The 24,027-nt window shown below is 40.2% G+C and overlaps 1 protein-coding gene across 10 annotated transcripts in view; it reads right to left on the reverse strand.

Moving 5' to 3' along the window:
• Positions 1-24,027, reverse strand: part of spsb4a (splA/ryanodine receptor domain and SOCS box containing 4a) — a 205,984-nt gene that overhangs the window by 45,711 nt on the left and 136,246 nt on the right. For 4 of the 10 annotated variants that reach the window (XM_078208725.1, XM_078208732.1, XM_078208712.1 and 1 more), the window contains one exon: positions 4,961-5,014. The exons of 5 other annotated variants lie outside the window; for them this stretch is intronic. In XM_078208725.1, the coding sequence (XP_078064851.1) occupies positions 4,961-5,014 (54 nt within the window). Of the gene's footprint in view, positions 1-1,539; positions 1,572-4,960; positions 5,015-24,027 lie in introns of all 10 variants that reach the window. One more of the 10 variants, XM_078208769.1, reaches the window with a different exon arrangement.

Consider the following 24,027-nt stretch of genomic DNA (forward strand, 5'->3'; position numbering starts at 1 on the left):
CAAACTCCATACCATCACCCAAGCCGGCTGACTAATAATAGTTTTCACATTATTCTGCCAATTTCTCGCTCATAATTTCACAGTTAGCGTCCTCAATATCCAAAAAAACTCATTGTGATCCACTTATCTTCCCTTTAAACAACTTTTGTTAAGTAACCCAAAATACATAGTTTAGGTATTTTGCACTGTACACATAGTAACGATTCTTCCACAGCAGCTCACAACATCATGATGTAATGTCCTTGAATTCTTTGGCTCTTTTTCAGTACTGAATGAGGCACAGTTCAGACAAGCCAGCATTTTGTTAACAGCCTAAAACTTTGTTCTAAGCATCTTTCAGACTACTCCAAGAAAGAATTTCTCTTGGGTTTACACAGACTTACACGACTGAACAGTAAATTCAGATGGCAGCCAATTTATGAGGCTGCTGACTGTGTGTAGTCTGCACATAGCATAAACTTTCCATTTATAGGGCATCTAGATCAATGAGTAAAACCTCCTTTTGTATACATCCCATTCAGACAGAGTGTACATTTTTGCATCAGTAATCAAGGACAAATGTGCATTGGACGAATAAATGGATTAAGACCAACATTTTTGCAGTTGAGTTAAATGAAGTAGAAACACTCTTCGACCCAGGTGCCAAGAGTTTAATATTCAAGTTTTAAAAGATCTCACAAAGTGCTCTTATTTTACATTAGGCACTTATTTTAGAAAGGAGCACAAATTAGCAACCTGTATTTTAACTTATAGTTTTCAAGTTCACCTTTAACAAATTAGATCACACATCTACTTGCTTTGGCAGCTAATTTCTTAATATGATGGAATTAGATTTCCACGAGTTTTATGAGTAAAGCAATAATCAACATAATTGTATTAAAAATTAGTTTAAATAAACTAATACAGTACCATGCAGATTAATTGCTTTGTATTCAAGTACATCACATAACCATATCATAGTCAGTAGGTGTCATGTATGGTATTAAGGAAATAAGTCAGGCTGGGTGCGAGTGGCAGATTACAGCCTGTGTCCAGAAATATGAATGATCTAAAGCCACTCATTTAGGTCTAATTCTAGATCAATATGCATGATTTGACGCGTTTATCACAGCAACAAAATCATAGAATTTACTGTAGATCTATGATTCTACTCGTAAGAAAATGGAAGGCGGAAAGAAAATGGAACTTGTAGCTATGCCTCAGCAATCTCAGAAATCTAACAAAATCAAGCACTGGCATTAAATAAAACTTAAAAACTGCAAGCTGGTTGACAGAATAGTAGCGCTCTTTCACGATGTCTGTGGAAAAATGCTATAAGTATCTTGATTCCAAGATACCAAGGTCTTCATTTCTGAAAACACTACCACAAATTATATGTTTTAAATCTAGGATCCCGATGGTAATCAGAATTCTGAAATTTTTAATATTTGTTTACTCCCATCACATTATGGACTTGTGTAATATTTTAATAATGAACACACTTTTTATGATTATAACACTAATTACTTTGGGTAGCAATTGATGTCTTTCAGAACTCACGGTTCCAGGGAGAGCATCAATGGCTGGCAACACTGGGTCCCACATAGAAAAATAAATAGCTTCAGTAAATATGGCACTTCTAACCAGTTTAACCCTAAAAATATCCTCAAAATTGTTTTTGCGACAATCCAGTTGAATTCTAATTTAAAAGAGTTAAGAGTTAACAATCACTGCTTCACAATATTACTACGAGAGCAAAGTATCTTGAAAAAGCAAACATCTGGTTCAAATAAATAGCCAAAGAGGTGGACAACCAGGCTTGTTACAATTAAATGGAAGGCCATGATCTTGTTGAAAAAAAATAAAGCATTGAAGGAGAAGTATACAATTATTATCTGTCTTGACTCATTATTGTTACACCAAAACTGTGAAGAAGAAGAACTTTCACATCAGGAAGATTTTCATTTATATAGCATCTCTCATGACCTCAGGATGTTGCAAAGCCAATGGAAGCACTTTTGAGTGCATTCACTGCTATGATGTGGGGGAGCAAAAAAACAGCAGTCAATTTACACACAGCAAAGTTTCACAAACAGTAATGTGGTAATGGTTAGATAATCTGTTTTTGCGATATCTGCAAGAACACAAGACAGAACTGCCCTGCTCTTCTTCAGATTGATTCAGTGGCTTTTTGAGGGGACGGCCAAACTCATTTGAAAGAAGTACACTTTACCTATTTGTTTTTAAAAAAGCAGCATGGATTGGACAATTTACTTGAACAAAATGGACTCCGGTGGAATCAGGTGACACCCTTTTTTATTTCTATACAGACAAGGATTAACTCATGTCTGAACAAGATTGCGTAAAGTCATTAAAACATAAATGTCCCATTGAAGGACCATTGAAGAGAACTAGGAGGCAACAAAATTACTTGGGGAAATTACAGGCACTAATGTCTGGATATTTACAGAAACTCAAATATAAATGGCAGCATGGTGGTCCAGTGGTTAGCAGGGCGGCATGCTGGTACAGTGATAAGCACTGCTGCCTCACAGCAACAGGGACCAGAGTTCAATTCCAGCCTTGAGTGACTGTGTGTGGAGTTTTCACATTCTCCCCATGTTTGCATGGTTTCCCTCTGAGTGCTCCCACACTCCAAAAATGTGCAGGTTATGTGGATTGGCCATGGTAAATGTGTGGGACCATGGGGATGGGGGGGGGGGGGGGGCTGAGTAAAGTACCCTAAGAGAATCGGTGCAGACTCGATGGGCCAAATGGCCTCTTTCTGCAAGGTAGGGAATCTATGATTCTATGAATGATTACTCCAGAATCAGTGTCGGCAAACTTGAAATCTGACAAAATGGAGTGTGAAGGAACCATTTTATCACAAGCAAGTATGAACAACCACCCATTGTGTGATAATGGCTTATTGCATCAAATCAATTATGTGGATAATGAGTACATCAATACTGCTGTCACATGACAGACTGGCTGTGGATAAATAATATCTTATTATTCACAAGTGCAACTCAGCAGGTCCATCTGGAATAAAAAGTCACCTTAGACAGATAATTGGGGCTTATTTTTTTCTTTCCTGTACAGGTGAAAGTGCTGCCATCTGAATCACTGCCAATATCCCTTTGGAATGGCTCTGGCTTTTTTCAAAAAAAATTATAAAATGTTTGGTTCATCTAAAGTTTGGGTATTGAGAGAAATATCAGCTTATGACAAAATAGTGCTGATCTTTGAGCTCTTGCGATATTTTTAGAAACATAGAAAATAGGAACAGGGCCATTTGGCCCTTTGAGCCTGCTCCACCACTCATTATGATCATGACTGATTATCCAACTGATCCCGCCATCTTTCCATATCCTTTGAATTCCTTGACCCCAAGACTTATATCTAACTCCTTCTTGAATGCATACAATGTTTTGGCCTCAACTGCTTTCTGCGGTAGCGAATTCCACAGGCTTGCCACTCTCTGGGTGAAGAAATTTCTCCTCATCTTACTCCTAAAAAGGTTTACCCCGTATTCTGAGACTGACCCCTGGTTCTGGACACCACCACTATCAGGAACATCTTTTCTGCTTCTACCCTGTTTAGTGCTGTTAGAAGTTTATCAATTTCTGGGAGATCCCCCCCTCATTCTTCTGAACTGCAGCAAATACAATCCTAACTGACTCAATCTCTTCTCATGCATCAGTCCTGCCATCCCAGGAATCAGTCTGGTAAACCTTCTCTGCACTCTCTCTAGAGGAAGAACATCCTTTCTCAGACAAGGAAATCAAAATTGCACACAATATTCCAAATGAACTGTCTTTATAACCTTAGATGCTAATTCTTACCATTTAATGATATCTTTTAACACCTGACCTATAATATTTAATAACTGAGCAGCTGCTACGTGGAAAGTGTCAGTTCATAGTTTTGTTCTCGGATTTCCTCTTTAATAGTTTTGGCAAGAAGAGGTTAATTTATTCTCACAGTACTGGACCTCCAAATGGTGGTTGGTTGTGTAAAAGGTCAAGGTAAATTTGATCCGGTTAATACAAGATGGCTCAAGTATGCCAAATTTAGACATTTAGTAATCCCCTATAATCAGATTCATCCATTAACACTGGCACATTGTATTGCAAAGAAGAAAAGTAGAGCCAAACAGACATTAATAATGCTAGGTACATCAAGAACCTCATCTAAATATTATGAGCTGGCATAATTCCTTCAAATAGACAAACAGGAATAAAGACTCCAAATAACCAGTCATTAAAAAGAATCAGATCACTACTCATCTGTACAAGGAGGATGGCCATGCAGCTTGCTTATGACAAGCAAAATCCAACCTTACAGAAGCACACCTCAGGCACCAGCTCTGCTTCACTAAGGTTAATTTTAACGCAACCTGCCTGACAGGAAGCTGATGGGGTCAGGCTGGCCACCTGTTTTAACTCAGCATTCACTTGAGTGGAGAATAAAATTGGGTGCGGTTTACAACAGGTGGTTGATCTGAACTGGCTTGATTCCTGTTTGGCGGATTAGACTAAAATTACCACCATTATGCTGCAGTGCTACCACCAAACTTAATATCGTGACACACTGGATCTCACTTTCACTGGGAAGGTTGTGCTTTTATGACCCATACATAATGCAAGTTTCACAAGAGAATAGTTTGGAAAATGATCTGCAAACTGTTGGAGAAATGGGAATAGAGATTTTGGAGAAATCAGCATCACAGAAGCATAAAATGAGCTTCTTCAGCATTTTGCCAAAGACATGGCTAAACTTCAGAGCACACTGTGCCAGCAACAAGCCCTATAAAATTCTAATTGGTTGGATTTATCTCCATTGCAATGTTTTATTCCAAAATGAAAGGTTACAGATTTGCTGGAACACAACAATGCACACAGCCTGTGGAATGCAATACTGATATTCAAGTAATTGCAAATACATCCATGAACATAATTAATAACATTAATCAACTTACTGAAGATGTGATACCAGACAAAAGTTTTCAATAACCGAATTCCAGATAAAGCTTCTGAAATATGATAGGAAATCAAGATACTATTACTAAATGAAAATGCTCAGACCACTCACAGATCTGGAATAACATTGACATTTTGTTCTTAGCAACACAAAACCTTAGCTCTGAAATACAACCGAAAGCTGAAGTGCCTATTGGTGTGCTGGATCACAAAAGATGGTAGAACAATCGGTTTACCCTACAATTGAGCGAAAGCAACATGTTATTAGGTAGTGAAAATACACTTGGTTCAAGTAATATCTAGTTAGAAATATCACAAAGAGTAGTCAATGGAAACGTTTGTTTGTGGGCTATCTTTTTAAAAAGCTAGTTAAGTACAAGTGTACAAACTGAAGTTGTGCCAATGCACAATCCAATGAATCCATGAGAACTGCTTACTAATGGCTTCTTGAGATTTTGACCTGACAGCACAGTGGCACATTGGTTAGCACTGCTGCCTCACAGCGCCAGGGACCCGGGTTCAATTCCTGGCTTGGGGCACTGTCTGTGTGGAGTCTGCACGTTCTCCCAGTGTCCACATGGGTTTCGTCCGGGTGCTCCGGTTTCCATAGAATCCCCTACAGTACAGAACGCGGCCATTCGGCCCATTGAGTCTATGCTGACCACAATCCCACCCAGGCCCTATTCCTGTAAACCCACACATTTACCCTGTGAATCCCCCTAACACTACGGGCAATTTAGCATGGCCAATCAACCTAACCCGCACATCTTTGGACAGTGGGAGGAAACCTGAGAATCCGGAGGAAACCCACGCAGACATAGGGAGAATGTGCTCGTCCCACAGTCCAAAAGACGTGCTGATTAGGTGCATTGACCATGCTACATTCTCCCTCAGTGTACCCGAACAGGCAGTGAAGTGTGGCGACTAGGGGATTTTCACAGTAACTTCATTGCAGTGTTACTGTAAGCCTACTTGTACCTAATAAATAAACTTTAAGATTTAATGGATAGTGGGAGAGAACAGAGAAAGCAGGAACAAGTAGATCTAAAAAAACATATTAATCACGATTTGGGTGTTGATTATCAACCTCTTGACCAATCCTATCCTATCCTAGGTCATCTATCCTAATATCTCCTTAAGGTGGCTGGGTGATAAATGCTACAGATGCTACATTTTTAATACCTATCCTTAAGTTATCTTTGACGATGAGGTGACAGGCCTAAAAGATTAAACACATATTTTCATTCTCCCAGCAAGAAAACCATCAAGTTATTGTGGCCATAGAGGTAGATGTTCAACTTCATTGCCCTGAGTATTGTTTACTTTCACACACAAGTCTTCTCATATTCTCAAAGGTGGAGCTACATTTGACACAATGTCCCTATTCAAAACTCTCAGGTCTTCATGCTATGAGTTAGGTCGAGGGCAGAACTCCAGCTACATCATGCCGATCTCAGTGGAGCTTTTTACAAGCATTGTGAATTCTTTGCTTTTACTTCAACTACTCTCGGAATATTGAAAGAGCCAATTTTGAACTGAATGCAATTTGTGCCCTAGATTTGTCTTCAATCAGATCCAAGTTCACTGGCTGGTTAAACAGCATCACAAGATAGCAGCACTTTTGATCTTCGCTGTAAAGGGATGGAATTTAGTGGTGGTGATTTGGAAAACTAGTAGGAAGCCCCACATCACCTTTCCACAAGAGGCCCAACGGTATTCTGAGATAATCACTTACCTAAATTAAAGCCCTAGAATGGTGGAAACCCGAATCCTGAGAGCTAATGGCCAATTGGATGCCAGCAGTTCTGCAGTACCAGCAACACCACTGGGAACAGTGGGCACTGTTGGTAATATACTGGGGCCTACCCAGAGGATTGGAGGAGGATCCTCTGAAGGCAGGTAAAGTCCAACAGGCTTATTTGGTAGTAAAAGCCACAAAAGCTTTCGGAGCCTTAAGCCCCTTCCTCAGGTACTCACCTGAGGAAGGGGCTTAAGGCTCCGAAAGCTTGTGTGGCTTTTGCTACCAAATAAACCTGTTGGACTTTAACCTGGTGTTGTTAAACTTCTTACTGTGTTTACCCCAGTCCAACACCGGCATCTCCACAGCAGGATGAGGTACCCAGGGAAGGAGGCACTGGGTGGGGGAGGGGATGAGGTCAATAAAATCACGCACAGAATGCCTTTGAATGAAGGATGCCTCCAGAAGGCTGCAGACAAACCCAATAAAGTTTACTGGGCATTGTCCCCAGATAGCAAGTTACTCACTTGCCAGGAGTTGAGCAAGCGTTGACACAAAAGAGGCTCTTAAAAATTGGCACCCTGACAAGAAGGCCATCTATCAGCCTTCCCACACAGAAAGGAAGCAGGACTTCATTGCAGCCAGGCAGCCGGTGGAATGCAATGCAATTCAGAGGAGTTTTGAGTTATGAGGGAACTGTTTGCAAGTTCAAAAGGTGTTCCAACTTTGCTTCATAATGAAATGCTGTATTATTAGTTACATGTTTTTAATGCAGTGATTGGTGATAGAGCTTTGTTTTGAAAAGGGACTTGTCTCTTAAATTGAACAGCACTGTGAAAGTGAAAAAGTCTTCAGTTGTATTAGAGCACATTATCTGTCAGATGAAGTAGTATTCTGTATTGCACAATAGTGAAATTCAGATCTCACTGTTTAAATTGTTCCCTTCGCTTTCATGGTCCCTTGAAATTCAGCACAGCCATCTGTTTGAATGTTTCAAGACTGACAGGAGACTGATCTTCTGGCTGTATTCAAAGGCTTTGATAAATTCCATTTTTTGACATAGTTGTTCAATGGAATTTCAGAATTTCATAATGAATGCTTGGTTGAGTTCCAAACCAACAGATGGGATTCTGTTTAGCAGGGACTGATAACACAGATGTTAAGGGGCTTGTGAGCTTGGTTATTTTGACAGACTTATGAGCTTATTAAGAGGATAAAGGTTTTTAAAGTTGACTTTTAAGTACCATTTGTTTGTTTTGATAAAAATTAATTCCCAAAAGACTGCCCAATATTATAAAGCTTGTGCGCTCTGTATATAATGGAGGCTGAGTGAATGGATTGGGAGATGAGGGAGTATCTGGAGTTAAGAGGTTGAGGCGGGAGTGAGGAGGGTAAGGGGGTCTCATACTGATCTCTAGAACTGGGGTGAAGTCTCAAACACGAGTTTGGTGCTTTTAACCTGGCCAGCTCATCATCAACCCACCTCTGTCTCCGCCTTGGTCCTGCTGTCATAAGTGACCAGAACTTGACTCTAGTTGGTCCATGACCTCTTGCATGAAGTTAGTGCGAGTGAGCACTGCCGATCAGAAGTCCACACAGTGAGGTTTGAAAATCCCCCAACTTTTCATTCCTCCCTCCAAGGTAAAAATTATTAGATATTTTTAAATCTAGCTGGTAGCTGCTTGGCTGGCAATCCTATTTATAATGGTGCCAAATCTATGAATGTTTTATTAAATTTACACTTGGTCCGAATAGAAGTTTTGAAAAAGTTATTCCAAATGAGTTCTATTGATTTTTTGCAGAAACAAAATATGACTTTTGGTTTTAACAGTTATTCTTCACAGATAGCCCCCAATTTGTCAATTCAGGCACGCTGGTCCAAAAAAAAAAGAAAATACGTTGTTTCGCAAAGGAAGAAAGAAAGTGGAAATGGAGAAGGCTAATCATCTCACCACTTTGCACACCCCAAGCAAGCAGCTCAGTGCTGCATAAACAAAGAGAAGCTGTTTGCTGCAAGTCCCGGGAAAGCCAAGAAAACATAGGGCCCGATTTTACCATCAAGCTGCACCCGTTTTCAGGAGCGGAAACTTGGTAAAGTCAGGCGTGAGGCAAGTGGCGCGATCCGTGACTGCCTCCGCGGCCGTTCCCCCTTTCCTAATGGCTGAAAATGGCGGCGATCGGGATGCATTTAAGTTGAATTAATGAGCTTGGTGCCCAACTTTTTCAGCACTTCCCCCTTTACCACCGCATTCGCCCGTTCAGATTTGGCGTGAAACAGACATGGTCTGCAAAGGTCCGATTCGGGCGCTACAGCTTCTGAGGAGGCAAGTTCAGAACTTCCGGTGGTTCTCTGACTCAGATTGGTGGTGGGTTGGTGGTGGTGGGAGATGGGAGAGAGACGGGTCAGATGGATCTCTGGCGGGCCGGGGGGGGGGGGGGGGGGGGGGAGGCGGCTCAAATGGCTTTCTAGTGGAGGGGTGCAGGGAGGTGGGTCAGATAGCTCTCTGGTGGGAGGATGGGGAGGGAGAGGGGTCAGATCACTCTCTTGGCGGGGGGAGGAAGACAGGGGATGTCCGCTGCCACTCCGTGTACGATTGGTGGAGGGGTGGGAGAGAAGGGGGTGTCCGCTGTCACACTGCGTGCGATCGGTGGGGAGGGGTGGGGGGAGGGGGGAGGAGAAGGGGGTGTCCGCTGCAGCGCTACGTGCAATCCATGAGGGGAAAGGGGGACAGGGGGCCATGATCGGTCCGGGTAGGGGGAGTGGGGGGAACAAGGGGGATAGTAATGTTGTGGGGGTGGGACAATATCTGTGGGAGCCGGGGGGGAGGCATCACCCGGCCCGGGAGCGACGTGGCAGGGGAGTGTTTTTCTATTTTTTTTAACTGCGCATGTGCAGTGGAAGGCTCTGATCGGAGCTGCAGGGTTTCAGGCGCGATAAGCCCCGCCCACAGGCTTCTGCAGCCTGATTCGGAATCACTGATATTTTTGCAGGCAGAGTGTGTATGGAGGCGCCTGAGAACTGGTCTAAAAGTTGGACCTGAAACACTCCCAGATTCAAGTCTGCCCAGTACTTAGAATGAAAATGGTAAAATTGGGCCCGTAGGGAAACCCGATGGTGACATTTAGAAACACTCCATAAGAGAGCTGAAAATATTATATGAATGCTAAATTATGCTCAATTCTATATTTCAGAAATTAAATGCTAATTTGTAGAAATTCAATAAAGGGATAACAATTGTAGGACGCCAAGGTCAATTAACACATTAACTGGAAATAGCAATTCTATACTAAAATTGTATGACTCAAGTCAAGTTCCTGATATCCTTACAGGAAGATCTTTTCTGAGCCATCAAATTTACTGATTTGGTTACACATGGAAAAAAATCATCTCACTGGAAAACAGGGGAACAATAACAGATTTTCAGACAACTCATGATTCTGACAACATCCAGGCAGATTATATTTTACTTGTGCAGAATCTACATCCCAAGAGGATTATGTACTCGTGGGCTGGAATTCTATTCCACCTCTCAAACATTTTTTACAATATTAGCAGCAGGTTTTATGGTAGTGCTGTCTTGTACAAGTTGAATCTTCAGTTTAAAAAGCTATAACATTACTCAGAAGTGCTCTGCCTTTCCTTATCAATTTGTTTTCCTTTCAAACTGCTCCATGTCTTTGGAAGAAGGTAGGGTGAGGAAGAATGATAAATGGGTTAGTTTTGGACAGTGCCCAGAGAGTCTAATGCTGGCCTTAGCAGACATCTACAGATGAACATTACAGTGGCAATCACTGGATCTACTGCAAGAGAACAAAAGCCTTGTTAATTTTCCCTCGAGTTCAGGTGCGCCAATGCCAGCCGCTGCATTTTTATGGCATTCAAACGATATCAGTTACCTCAGGACAGACTGGAAATTCAATCAATGATCTTCTGACCTGTACAGTTCAGTAATAATTCCTTTAACACAATGGACCTTAGGAAATTTAAATTATGTGGCTGCTGTGGGTGGGTTTATTGGTTCACGGGGCCTCCTCAACTTGCAACTAAATGCTCTTGCCTCGTCCATTTTGGCAGAGAATTATGTAAGAGCTCTGAAAAATACTTCTGGACAAACAAAACAAACAGATTGATAAAAATAATTAAAAATGGGGAGGCAAGTTTAAAGAAAATTATAGAATAAGCAGTAGAAAAAATTCTAAAATTAACAGTGAAAGCTTCAGAGCAGATTTCACTGTTAATTTTAGAATTGTGTGATTGAAAATAAAGCTGTACGTTAATTATTACAGGCTGAAGAGTAATGGTACATTACAGGTATTGCACACATAACTAATCAATTTTAATGCATGTTTTCTTTGTAAAAGTGTAGAAGCAATCACATTGATTTTCAGGTTAAAATGCCTTAGCTAACTAGATATTTTTAAAATTCATTCATGGGATGTGGGCATCACTGGCTAGGTCAGCTTTTATTGCCCATCACTAGTTGGCCTTGAGAAGGTGGTGAAGAGCTGCCTACTTAAAACGCTGTAATCTCCAAAGTATAGGTACACCCACATTGCTGTTAGGGAGAGAGATCCAGGATTTTGACCGAGTGACAGTGAAGGATTGGTGATATTTTCCAAGTCAGGATAGTGAGTGACTTGGAGGGGAACTTCCAGGTGGTGGTGTTTCCATATATCTGCTGCCCTTATTCTTTTAGATGGTAACAGTTGTAGATTTGGAAGGTGCTGCCTAAAGAGCCTTGGTGCATCTTGCAGATGGCACACACTGCTGCCACTGTTCATTGGTGGCTGAAGGATTGAATTTTTATGAGAAGGGCACTAATTGTAAAGGTTATTTTGTCCTGGTTGGTGTTGAGCTTTTTGAGTGCTGTTGCAACTGCACTCAACCAGGCAGTTGGAGAGTATTCCATCACACTCCTAACTTCTGCCTTGTAGCTAGTGGACAGTCTTTGGAAGTCAGGTGGCGAGTTGCTTACCAATGATTCCTAGCCTTTGACATGCTCTTGTAGCCACAGTATTTATATTGCTAGGACAGTTCAGTTTCTGGTCAATGGTAACCCCAAGACGTTGAGAGTGGGTGATTCAAAATTACTAATGAATGTCAAGGGATTACGGGGGTTGATTTCTCTCATTTGGAGATGGTCATTTCCTGGCACTTATTCAGTGTGAATGTCACTTACTACTTGTGTACTCAAGCTTGGAACTTGTCCCAATCTTGCTGCATTTGAGCATGGACTGCTTCAGTATCTGAGAAGTTGCAAATAGTGCTGAACATTGTAATCATTATTGAACATCCCCACTTCTGACCTTATGATGGCAGGAAGGTCATTGATGAGTCAGCTGAAGATGGATGGGCCTAGGACACTCTATAGCTGAAAGAGCTGGGCATGTGTAGAAGCACAGAGTCATGGGCTTAAGGCTTATAAATTAACTATGAGACTATGTTTCAACTTTGTTAGTTAGACAGGAATTACTGGCAGCCTTATAATTTATGCAAAGGCAGAACTGGATAGTTCCAGTCTTGGTTCTCCCAAAAATTGGGAGATGTATGGAAAATAATTCTGATTCACTTCGAGAATGTTAATGTTTCGTACTCCTTTTGAGAAAAAGTTGGATTTATTTATGACTGGGGCAAATGTCATGCCATGTTGTACAAAAGGTATATACCCTGCAACAGAAGTCAGGGTCAATGCAGTCACCTGAACTTATTTCAATCACTTAAAAGGGTCGAAGACAGTTTTTTCAGACTTACCACCCATTTCCCATGCCTGCAGCATGACTAACAAGATATCCCAACTGGATGGACAGGCAAGATAGACCAGTGGCCTCTTCCTGTCTGAGCTTTTTCATGTGTTTGTACGTTTATCAAAAATTTATCTAAGAAGCTTTCATAACAATGATTATTAACAGTTCATATTTGTTGTTCTGTGTAGAAGGCCCTACTTCCTAGAAATCAAAGGCGAGGATGAGCATACTATTAAACTATTTTCCTAGTCAAGTCTGAAGACTGATTCAGTCTTCAGTTAATCCATGACAATTTTTTTTAAATTTGGCTATTAGTCTCTCCATGTTGATGGGAAATAACTGGCGTTTAATAACTTACTTTTTGCATGAAAGAGCTGATTTCCACATGTTAAAATGCTCCTAACACGAACCAGAACGGAACAAAGTTGCAAAACAGTTTTTTGTTGCACCCTATCCAGAACACATCAGTAAATCCTTTTTTCTTCACCTCCCACAGTCCAGTTTCTGACATCAAATCAACAAGATTATAACAGATTTTACAAGTTAGCATTTTGGGCTTCCGGCCATGTCTAGCAACACTGACTATTTCTTACATTGTCAGGCAAATCAATTCCAAAGAGTACTTCATTCTATATTATTGATCTGGTTATGAAATACGATATCCATAATCCCATTAGTTGACCTCCAACAGAAGTTTGTAAATATCTTAAAATCCGGTAATTCAATTGTACTGTCACTCCTGAAAGCAGGTTTCAAAAACACATTCAAAATGGTACATGCTTGACAACAGCTGTTAATAAGCTAAATGTGAGTAGACCCTTCATACATTATTCAGGGATGAGGTGGGCTTTGTGAGCCTAATGCCTCTCTTGGCCGCAATGCACATTATCTAGACAACCGTGCAAATCCTTCTGTATTCAGGGCAGTGCAAACATATTTCTGAAAAGCCCTAGCAGTTTTGTTTCCCCGACCATTGACCGGAGCCCAATGAATATCTGGTGGAATCATTTACACCAGCTAGTGAGTTCAGCTAATGCTGATCATAAATAGCCATCTCCTAGCTGTGCAGTTTACGCATTCTGTTTAACTGCATACATAACACAAGCCAAAAGCAATTGGCAGTATGAAGTTCAAAAGAACCCAATGAGAGAGTTAGGACACTAAACAGGAGGCGCTCCAAATTTTGCTTTCCATTCGGTCACAATCTATTTCAGAGAAGGCAATACAAATCAGGTTGATTGATAAATAAATAGCAAGAAATTGCAAACAAAATCTAAAATGCTACATTTCCCTATCATTTCCCATCATTGCAATCCTCACCGATCTACACTGACTTCTCATTTTAAAACTGTTTTTCTCCATTGTTTACCCACATTATCTCAGTGACTTTCTTCAATATTACATTCCATCTTATATCCATTTTTCCTCTGAATTAGCCTGCACTGCTCACATACAACCTCACCAAATTCTATGTTTTACTGCATTCCTGAATAGTTGATTTGCTTGTGAATTAGGTCTTGAGTTGGAATTAATTTGATGATCATCTATACAGGCAATGTAAATTGAGAGGCGCCATGCCTAGGATATTAAGTGGCATTAAGATGCTACAATAATAACCAGCGTACATTAACAAATACCATGGCAACTCAAAGACAATGTGTTAGCAGTCATCATTTTAAGTATGCATATTCAAAATCATTTTTGTAAATATGTAGCATACAACAAATCATAAATGCATAACAGTGGGCAGTTAATGTTGGACCATTATATCCTTCAGATTTTGTTTATCAAAGTGATCATTTTAAGGGTCCTATCAAATTTATAATATCCGCTTGCGTGATTTCATTGCCAATCAATTGAATGAGATTTCTACATTAGTTTCTCATGTTATGCAATAAGTTATCAAGTTATAGTGTGAGTAGCTGTAGGCAAAAGAATCAGAGGCAACATGAGACACTTTTTTAAAAAAGGATCTGTTGTGGTCTGAAATGCACTGTCTGAAAGGGTATCTCCACATCATGAAAGGGTGGAGGCAGCAGATTCAATAGTTACATTCAATAGACAATTGGATTACTACTTGAAGGGAAAAAGATAAAAGTCAATGCGGAAACCCCAAGTGAGTGGAATTAATTGCAGAGCTCTACCAAATAATCGGCAAGGTACAACGGACTAAATGGCCTTCTTTTGTGCTGTATCACTCCAACATTCTACATTGCTGATATTCATTTTGTTCAAATCAGTTTTGTTTGGAAATGTTCATTATGTAACTTAACAATATAGATTTATTTTCTGGACATATTGATTTTCACGTCCAAAATAGCATCAATAAGACATTTGGTTGCAGCTGAGGGCATCAAGCACATTCACCATTCATTAAGTACAGATTTGCTTAAATACCTAAAGTATGGTGTCAGTTTCTGCTTGATCAAGTTATTGTAGTTAGTTTAAACAGAAAAGCAAAAGTATGGAGTCTTACAAAATATCTTGAAATATCCAAGTTTCAGTATGATGCACACAAATTATAATCCCCACATTAGCTCATCACAACTTGCATTTATACAGCAAATTGCCCCAAAACACTCACAAAAGGAAGGAGGAAGATGGACAAACCAGTAGCTAGAAGATGTAGCAGAAATATAACAAGGGACAAAATCACCATGGTGGAAAAAGTATGGGAATAAAAATGTGCCAAATTGATAGAAGTGAGGGATTGAGCTAGGACACAGGGTGGGAGGGGATTGGATGGGAAATGTGGGCAAGGCCATGGACAAGTTTTGTATACGCGATCAATTTGTAAAGAATAGCATATATTGGGATAACATGGTGATTAGTCATACCCTCTATTTTTAAGCTAGCCTTTGCAATGAAGTACAATCTCAAATGAGATTTGGATTGTGGTTTCACTACCTACTTCAATCATTTCCTTTTGGTTTCCAGTTAGAGAGTCATACAGGATTAATGGTATAAATACACAAATAATATGGTATGCTCCAATCCTTCAGTATCTACCAAGGCTTTTGACTCAGTTAATTGGGAAGCCTTCTGGAAGAGTCCATCATAAGTTGGCTGTCCCGAGAAATCCATCAATATTCTCCAACTCCTACATGACAAGGTGTCGGCATCAGTCCTCAATGATGGAAATATCAAGCACGGATGCATTATCATCCCACCCTTTTCTCCACGTTCATCACCACCATCCTTCACTTTGTCAACAGGATGTTGTCTACTTTGTCTGCAGGATGGACGGAAATCTGTTCAAACTCAACTGGTTGAAACCCAAGAAGAAAATCACACTGATATTGCTCGTGAAACTTGAGTATGCGGATGACAACACCATCTCTGGTGTCTCAGAAGAGAATCGCCAAGTCATGCTTGACTCCTTCACGGAAGCATACCAAAGAATCAGTCTCAGCCTCAAGATTCAGTTCCTTTACCAACCTGCCCCAAGGCAAGACCCGTTGCCTGCCTTCATCAATATTTACAGAGAAACCCTGCCAAAGGTGGAACATTTCCCCTACCTGGGGAGCCACTTCTCATCCAAGGTTGACATCAATGCAGAAATCCAACATTGTATCCAATCCTCGAGTGCCACCTTTGGATGCCTAAGGATTAAACTCTTTTAGGACCGCAACATCCATGCTGATACGAAGACTCTCACGTACAAGGCAGTTGCCCTCCCAACTTTTCTTTGTGGCTTTAAAACCTGGACTATGTACAGATGCCACCTCAAGGTCCTGGAGAGGTACCATCAACATTGTTTGAGATGGATTCTCTGCATCAGCTGGGAGAACAGGCACACTAACATCAGCGTCCTTGAAGGAGCCAAGCGCACAGCATTAAGGCCATGATAAACTGAAACTAACTTTGCTGGGCCAGCCGCGTGCTTAGGATGCCAGAGTCCTGAATGCCAAAGCAAATCTTCTTTGCCCAGCTCAAGGAAGGCACCCGAACAAGAGGAGGACTTGGAAGTACTTCAAAGATACTGTGCAGACATACCTCAAGAAATGCAGCATAGACATCAACGCCTGGGAGACCCTTGCTCAGAAGAGGCCTACCTGGAGGAAGCTCTTGATTGAAGGGGCATAATTCTTCAAGAACACCGATGGCAAGAGAAGTTCTAGAAAAGGAGCCTGAGAAAGGAATGCCAGTGATCTAAATACCAAGGACAGAATCCATTTCCCAGAAACACCTACCAAGTGTGTGGTCAAAGATGTGGCTCTAGGATCGGGCTCATCAGCCACACGAGCACCCACAGAATTCCTGACCAGTAACACGGAGCTCCTTAGGTGGACAACCAAACAAATCTCCTTCTCCAGTCATCAAACAAAAGGTTGGTCTCTTTAGCTTCAAGTTATATGTGAAGAGTGATTGCAATTACAGTACTATGGGCCACAATTTTAAATATTGAGCAATGAAGGGGAGAAAACCAGAAGTCACTTTGCTTGCTTGAGGCGGAGCTAGTACTTTTGTCAGAATCTTGTAAGGGCCATAACCTTTGCAGAAACCAATGCTTTCAGTGGTTTATTCATGTCATATGGAGTAACTAACATCTGTGATGCTTGGGACTTCAGAAGGAGGCTGAGATACTGGCTGAAGATGATTACAAATACTTCAGCCTTTGCAGTGAAGAGCTGGGTTGTCCCATCCTTATGGATGGGAATATCTGTGGAGCTTCCTTCTCTTGTTAGTTGTTTAACTGGCAATCATAATTCAGGATGGGGTATGGCAAATCTTTGATCTGATTATTGGTTATGGGATTGCTCATCTCCGTCCATTGTGAGCTGCTTCCATGATCTCATTTTCTGTAAGACTAATATGGAGAATTGGAGCACCCAAAAATCAAACAAAAAGAAACATGTTTACCTCTTGCAATTAATTTCAGCATACTTAGAGAAGACCTTTTGCACTTCTGATCAGCTCAAGTTATACAAACACATTCTCCTCAACTCTTTACTCATTTACTCTCTCAACAATTTCTCATGACTATGTTGCCATCCATTATTCTTTATGCTTACAATTTGCTAATATGTATGCTGTTAGGCTAAAGACTTTTGTCATTTCTCCACCAACATTTGTACAAAGGATGAGTTTTGATCTAATGGTGCTAGAGGATAACTTGCTGCTGATAAAGTCACTTCTCTGAATCACACCCTGTCATGAAATTGGATTTCACAGTGTAGCCTACATAAACATATACAAAATATACAAACTTAACTGTGCAAACCTTTGAGCATTCTAAAGCAAGATACCGGTAATATGAAACTAATAACAAATGTTTTCTCTCATATTTCCCACAAAGTTACACTAGTTTAATGAAAAACAAAAAGTAACTGTCAAAATGCATTCTCTTGATAGTGAGTTTACACTTGTTTCTAATCACTTAATGTTACAGTTGAGCACTGTACCTCCAAAGTAGTCTCGTCACTGAAGCTATTAGTGTCATAATTCACAAACTTTCAATTTTTTATTTCCTTCCCTACCACTCTGCACCATTCTCTCCTCCTCACAAAACTGATGTGCTAGGTCACAATTGATGGGCCACAACCAGACGAGCAGTGTTGCAGAATAGTGTTTTTAGTGCCACCCACTGAGGCAAACCTCATCCCTTTAATTGAAATAAAGTAAAATGAATTGCAAAATTTATAGATTTAAATTAAGCTAAAATTTGCACATTTTCTTTTGTCATTTAAGAACATGGTCTCAATTTGCGAAGCACTTTTCCTTTGCCATCCTAATTGGAGTACAACGATAATTAAATCAGTTCCAGCAAGTTGCAAAGTAATTTTTTTTATACATGACACTGTTCTGACACAGAAATGCTGCTTTACGGGGTCCTTTTTAAAATGTTGTCAAGTTCAGATACTATTCCTTGTAAAACTAAGAATTAGCTTCAGGAGTATTAGATTGTCCTCTGAAAAGTGACCTCAACTTTAAGCTGACTGGTAAAGCATTTAATATTGAAAGTTCCACAGATACCTTACTTGTCAGTGGATGTTTCACTTCTTGATTGCTGTGTTTCTGGAAAAATTGTACTCAAAATATTAGAGTAATACTGGGAAATACGGCATTTTTTCACTTAATATCAGTTGTTACTATTTGAGCCCCTGCAATTTAGATGAAGGATAGGTCAGATAAAATTGCAACATAACCATACAAACACTTTAATGCCATCTTTTGAGGCACTTCTGCCCCTCAGTACTGGCAGGAGGTTTAAAAATCTTTTATTCCAAGTCTAACTTCAGGCACTGTAGATTTTTCTTTATTATGGTCCCTATTGACTTTAGTTTTACAAGTATTCCTTCGTGCCACACTTGGTTGAATGTCGCCTTGGTGGCAGAATCAGGCACTCCCATCTCACCTTTGAAATTCAGCTGGTCACATTCTAAATACCCTACATGTTCCACAAGATAATTTCAGCGAATATATAACTTCCACTGAGCATGTAGGTTATGAGTATGTCAACTTTCATGTCTTGTCTGATTTGCAATACAATAAAGTTAACATTAGTGTCCAGCTTTAATCTATGCCCAGTGATTTACAAAAACAAAAAAATGTCATGTTCAGCTTATTATCTGCATATTCTTTTGGTCTTGACATCTATACATTCCAGCTTTTCTGATTGTTGAATTTCTCAATAAATTATATTACTCGAATCAAGTTTGGAGAAGATGAATAATAGCACAGAGACAGGGTATACATTGGTTGAGGAGGTGGCGGGGAAGAAAAAAAGGCAAGTTTGCTATGCAATTCGTTAAATTTTCTCTGTTGAAAAACTGTTTTCTCCGAACTTTGGAAGGACATGCTGATCAACATGTAAACCAAACAAATCAAGAAAATAAAAATAACAAGGTAAAACTCACATTATCTAGATTATCAAAACTCTCAAAAACAAAATGTACTGAACTATCCATTTGGAAATTGATTCAGTATTACTTAAGATAGTGTTCATTGGCTAATTCAGGAAATGTGCTGCCTAAACAGTTTTAAATACATCACTGGCTTAAAAACAAACATCTGAAAATCATTTTGCCATTTCGGCATGCATATTTTCGAATATAACAGGCGATCAGAAGAATGCGTCAGTTCTGATTCTGGAACAGTCCAATTTTTCTAAGCAGAATCCAAAGACATATTCATCTTTCATGTCCATTTTTGCTGACCTCACCATTAACCTTCCATACATTCAGCGAATCTTCCTTCCCTGTATCCACCCACTGCACTGAGGGACAGAGATGAGCTTTTGCATGCTCAACTTGTTTCTCTCCTCCCTTCTATCCTCTCTACCCATCCATTGCTCTCAAAGAGGCTTTGCCCAATTTTCACATTTAAATTTACAGGAAATAAATCAAACCAAAATAAAGAACCTTGCGTCATTCTCTTTACTGCCTTTATGCTTCTCTCAACTCTAATATGCGTGTTTATCTTTGCCTCTATCTTTGTCACAAAGGTGTTCGGAATTAGTCTGTCCATTGTCAAAGACAATGTGGAGGTGAGGGTCTTGTGAACCTCTAGCTGGTGGAACTAATTATATTGCCTTGCTTTAATAAAAACTTAATCTGCCATTTTACTATCTACAAGCATACTCAGAAAAGGGACTCTCCAGATTGAATAGTTGTTGAATAGAAAGCAGCAGGACTGGAAGATCCGAGTTGCGGGTGAGATTGGAGAATTCTGGCCCAGCAGTGGACTCGTTGTCTTATGAAGAAAGGTTGGAGAGGTTAGTTTTGTATTCACTAGAGTTTAGAAGAATAAGAGGTGACTTAATCGTAACCTTTTAAGATCCTGAGAGGTATTGATAGGGTGGATGTGAAAAGGATATTTCCTCTTGTTGGACAATCTAGAACGAGGGGGTCACTGTTTAAAAATAAGTGGTCACTCATTTAAGACAGAGATGAGGAGAATGTAAAGATCTTTTTTTCTCTGAGGGTCATGAGTGTCTGGAACTCTCTTCCTCATAAGGCAGAGTCTTTGAATATGTTTAAAGCAGAACTAGATGCATGCTTGATCAACAAGGGAATGAAAGATTATTGGGTGTAAGCAGGAATGTGGGAGTTCCAAGCAAATTTTCCATGATCTCATTCAATGGTGGAGCAGGCTCAAGAGGCCAAGTGGTACCCTCCGGTTCCGAATTCGTATGTTCATATGTATATATGTAATTATTGTTTCACATGGCTTCCAGAGCCCAGAATCCAAGTCCAATAAGGTAGTCCTTCATGTAGGGTCATCAGACTTAAACAGCTGTATAATTTAATTTTGCCGTTTGAGTTGACTTCAGATGATGAGATAGGGGGGCATGCAGCAATAAGTCAGACTTGTAGGTAATGGAAAAGAGGTTCCAATAGAAACAATGTATTGAGGAGGTGCTGTCAATTGATCACCAAATTCTCCATTCTCAATGGCAGTGGTAGCAGGGTGTGAGACTGGAGAATTCCAGCCTTGGTAATGGTCTAGTAAACCTTCGCTGAACTGCTTCTAACATTTATATATTGCCTTAAATAAGGAGACCAATACTGTACACAATACTCCAGATGTGTTCTCACCAATGCCCTGTACAACTAAAGCATAACCTCCCCAGGTTTTTAATCAATTGCCCCCACAATAAATGATAACATTCTATTTGGGTGGCACAGTAGCACAGTGGTTAGCACTGCTGCTTCACAGCTCCAGGGACCTGGGTTCGATTCCCGGCTTGGGTCACTGTCTGTGTGGAGTTTGCACATTCTCCTTGTGTCTGCGTGGGTTTCCTCCAGGTGCTCCGGTTTCCTCCCACAGTCCAAAGATGTGTGGGTTAGGTTGATTGGCCATGTTAAAATTGCCCCTTAGTGTCCTGAGATGCGTAGGTTAGAGGGATTAGTGGGTAGGGATATGGGAGTAGGATCTGGGTGGGATTGTGGTCGGTGCAAGCTCGATGGGCCGAATGGCCTCTTTCTGTACTGTAGGGTTTCTATGATTTGCTTTCCTAATTACTTTCTGTATCTGAACTAGCCATTTGAGATTCATGCACTAGGCATCCAGATCCCTCTGCACCTCGGAGCTCTACAATCTCTCACCAATTAGATAATTAGTCTCTTTTTTATTTTTCCTGCCAAAATGGACAACATCACATTTGTCCACACTGTACTCCATTTCACAAATTTTTGTCCTTTCAATTAACCTATGTCCATTTGTAGCCTCCTCACATCCACTCTCCTACCTATCTTTGTGACATCAGCAAATTTGGCAACCATGAACCTTCAGTCCCTTCATCCAAGTCAGTTATATAAAATTAAAAAATTTGAGGCCCCAGCATGGGTCCCTGTGGAACACCACTCGTCACATCATGTCAACCAGAAAATGATCCATTTGTGCCAACTCTTTCTTGTTAGCTAGCCAATCTTCAATCCATGATAATATGTTACCCTCTACACCATGAACTTTTATTTTTCACAATAACCTTTGATGTGGCAGCTTATCAAATACCTTCTGGAGATCTAAGTACAGTACATCCACCAGTTCCCCCTTACCCACAGCACATGACTCCTCCTCACTGTGTTCTTTGCTCTGTAAATCTTTTTTTCTATCCTTGTCTTTACCATACAAGTGCACAGGAGACAACATGGCAGCCTTCTTCCCGCGGTTTGAGCTTGTGCAAATAAACTAACCCTTTGAGTTCATCCCATCTTGAGTTTGCTGTGAAGTTATTAATATAAAATTGGATCGCACCAAAACTTGAGGGGTTGGGAAACACACCATTATTTATTAAGGGGGAAGTAAATTAAAATGTCTGTTTACAGATGTGTGGCAAGAGGCAAAATCAGGACTATTTAATTTAATAATCCATCCCACCCCCAGCACAACACTACAATAGAAGTTAGTATATTGTCACTGACAAATGAAAGGTGTTACCTGGTAACTTCTAATCATTCTTCATGTGGTCAGAGCAAACCAGTATCATTATTTTATTTGACAATGAGAGGCATCATGATCCAATCCAAGCCAGTCTTTGCCTAATGTTCAAACATATACATTTTCTGGCATGGGCCACAGACCAGAAATTAGGGGTAGGAATTTTGTATTCTATTACCTTTGCCAATAATCTATTTTAGATTAATGAACAGATTTTAGATCAAGGGGTATGATATAGTTGGCATTATGGAGACATGGCACCAAGGTGAGCAAGGGTGGGAACTAAACATTGAGGGCTATTCAGTGTTTAGGAAGGAAAGATGGAAAGGAAAAGGTGGTGGAGTTGCATTGTTGATTAAAGGTGATATTGAAGAAAGATATTAGCATAGATGATGTGGAATCTGTATGGATTGAGTTAAGAAACTTCAAGGGCAAAAACCATTGGTGGAGATGGTATACAGACCACCAAACTGTAGTGGTAATGTTGGGAAACTGTAGTGGTAATGTTGGGAAACTGTAGTGGTAATGTTGGGAAAAGCATTAGACAGGAAATCAGAGATGCATGTGTTAAAGGAATATCTGTGATTAGGGGCGACTTAAATCTGCACATAGATTAGGAGAGTGAAATTAGTCACAGTACAACAGAGGAGGAATTTCTGGAGTGCATATGGGATGGCTTTCTGGAGCAATATGTTGAGGAATCAACAAGGGAACAGGCCACCTTGGACTGGGTGTTGTGCAATCAGAAAGGATTAATTGGCAATCTATTTGTGACAGAACCCTTGGGGATGAGTGACCATAATGTGGTAAATTCTGTGTAATGGTGGATAATGATGTAGTTGATTCTGAAACCAGGGTCCAGAATCTCAGTCAAGACAATTATGATATACGAGGCATGAATTGGCCACGATGGACTGGAAAACATTACTGAAAGGAACGACAGTGGACAGGCAATGGCAGGCATTTAAAGAACGAATAGATGAACTCCAGAAGTTGTTTATTCCTGTTTGGTGCAAGAATTATAAGGGAATTGTGGCCAAACTATGGGTTACAAGGGAAATTAGAGATAGTATCAGATTCAAGGAAGAAGCACACAAATTGGCAAGAAAAAGCGATAGAACTGAGGATTGGGAGCAGTTTAAAATTGAGCAAAAGAGGACCAAAGGATTGATTAAGAAGGGAAAAATAGAGTGTGAAAGTAAGATGGCGGGGAACATAAAAACTGACTGTAAAAGTTTCTATAGATATGTAAAGAGAAAAAAATTGACAAAAATAAATGTAAGTCCCTTACAGTCAGAAATGGGAGAATTCATGAATAAAGAAAAGGCTGAGGAATTACATTTGTACTTTGCTTCAGTCTTCACAAAAGGAAGACATGAATAATGTACCAGAAGTGCTGAGAGAAACATGTTTTAGTGAGGAGCTGAAGGAAATCAGCATTCATAGAAAAATGGTTTTGGGAAAATTGATGGGATTGACGGTGGATAAATCTCCAGATCCTGATAATCTTCATCCCAGAGTACTTAAAGAAGTGGCCCTGTAAATAGTAGATCCATAGTAGTTATTTTCCAAAATTCTTTGGACTCTGGAATAGTTCCTACAGATCAGAGGGTAGCTAATGTAAGCTATTCAAAAAGAGGAGGTAGGTAGAAAACAGGGAACTATAGACCAGAGAGCCTAACATTGGTACTGGGGAAG

Source organism: Mustelus asterias, chromosome 3 (genome assembly GCF_964213995.1).
Source record: "Mustelus asterias chromosome 3, sMusAst1.hap1.1, whole genome shotgun sequence".
Lineage (NCBI taxonomy): Eukaryota > Metazoa > Chordata > Chondrichthyes > Carcharhiniformes > Triakidae > Mustelus > Mustelus asterias.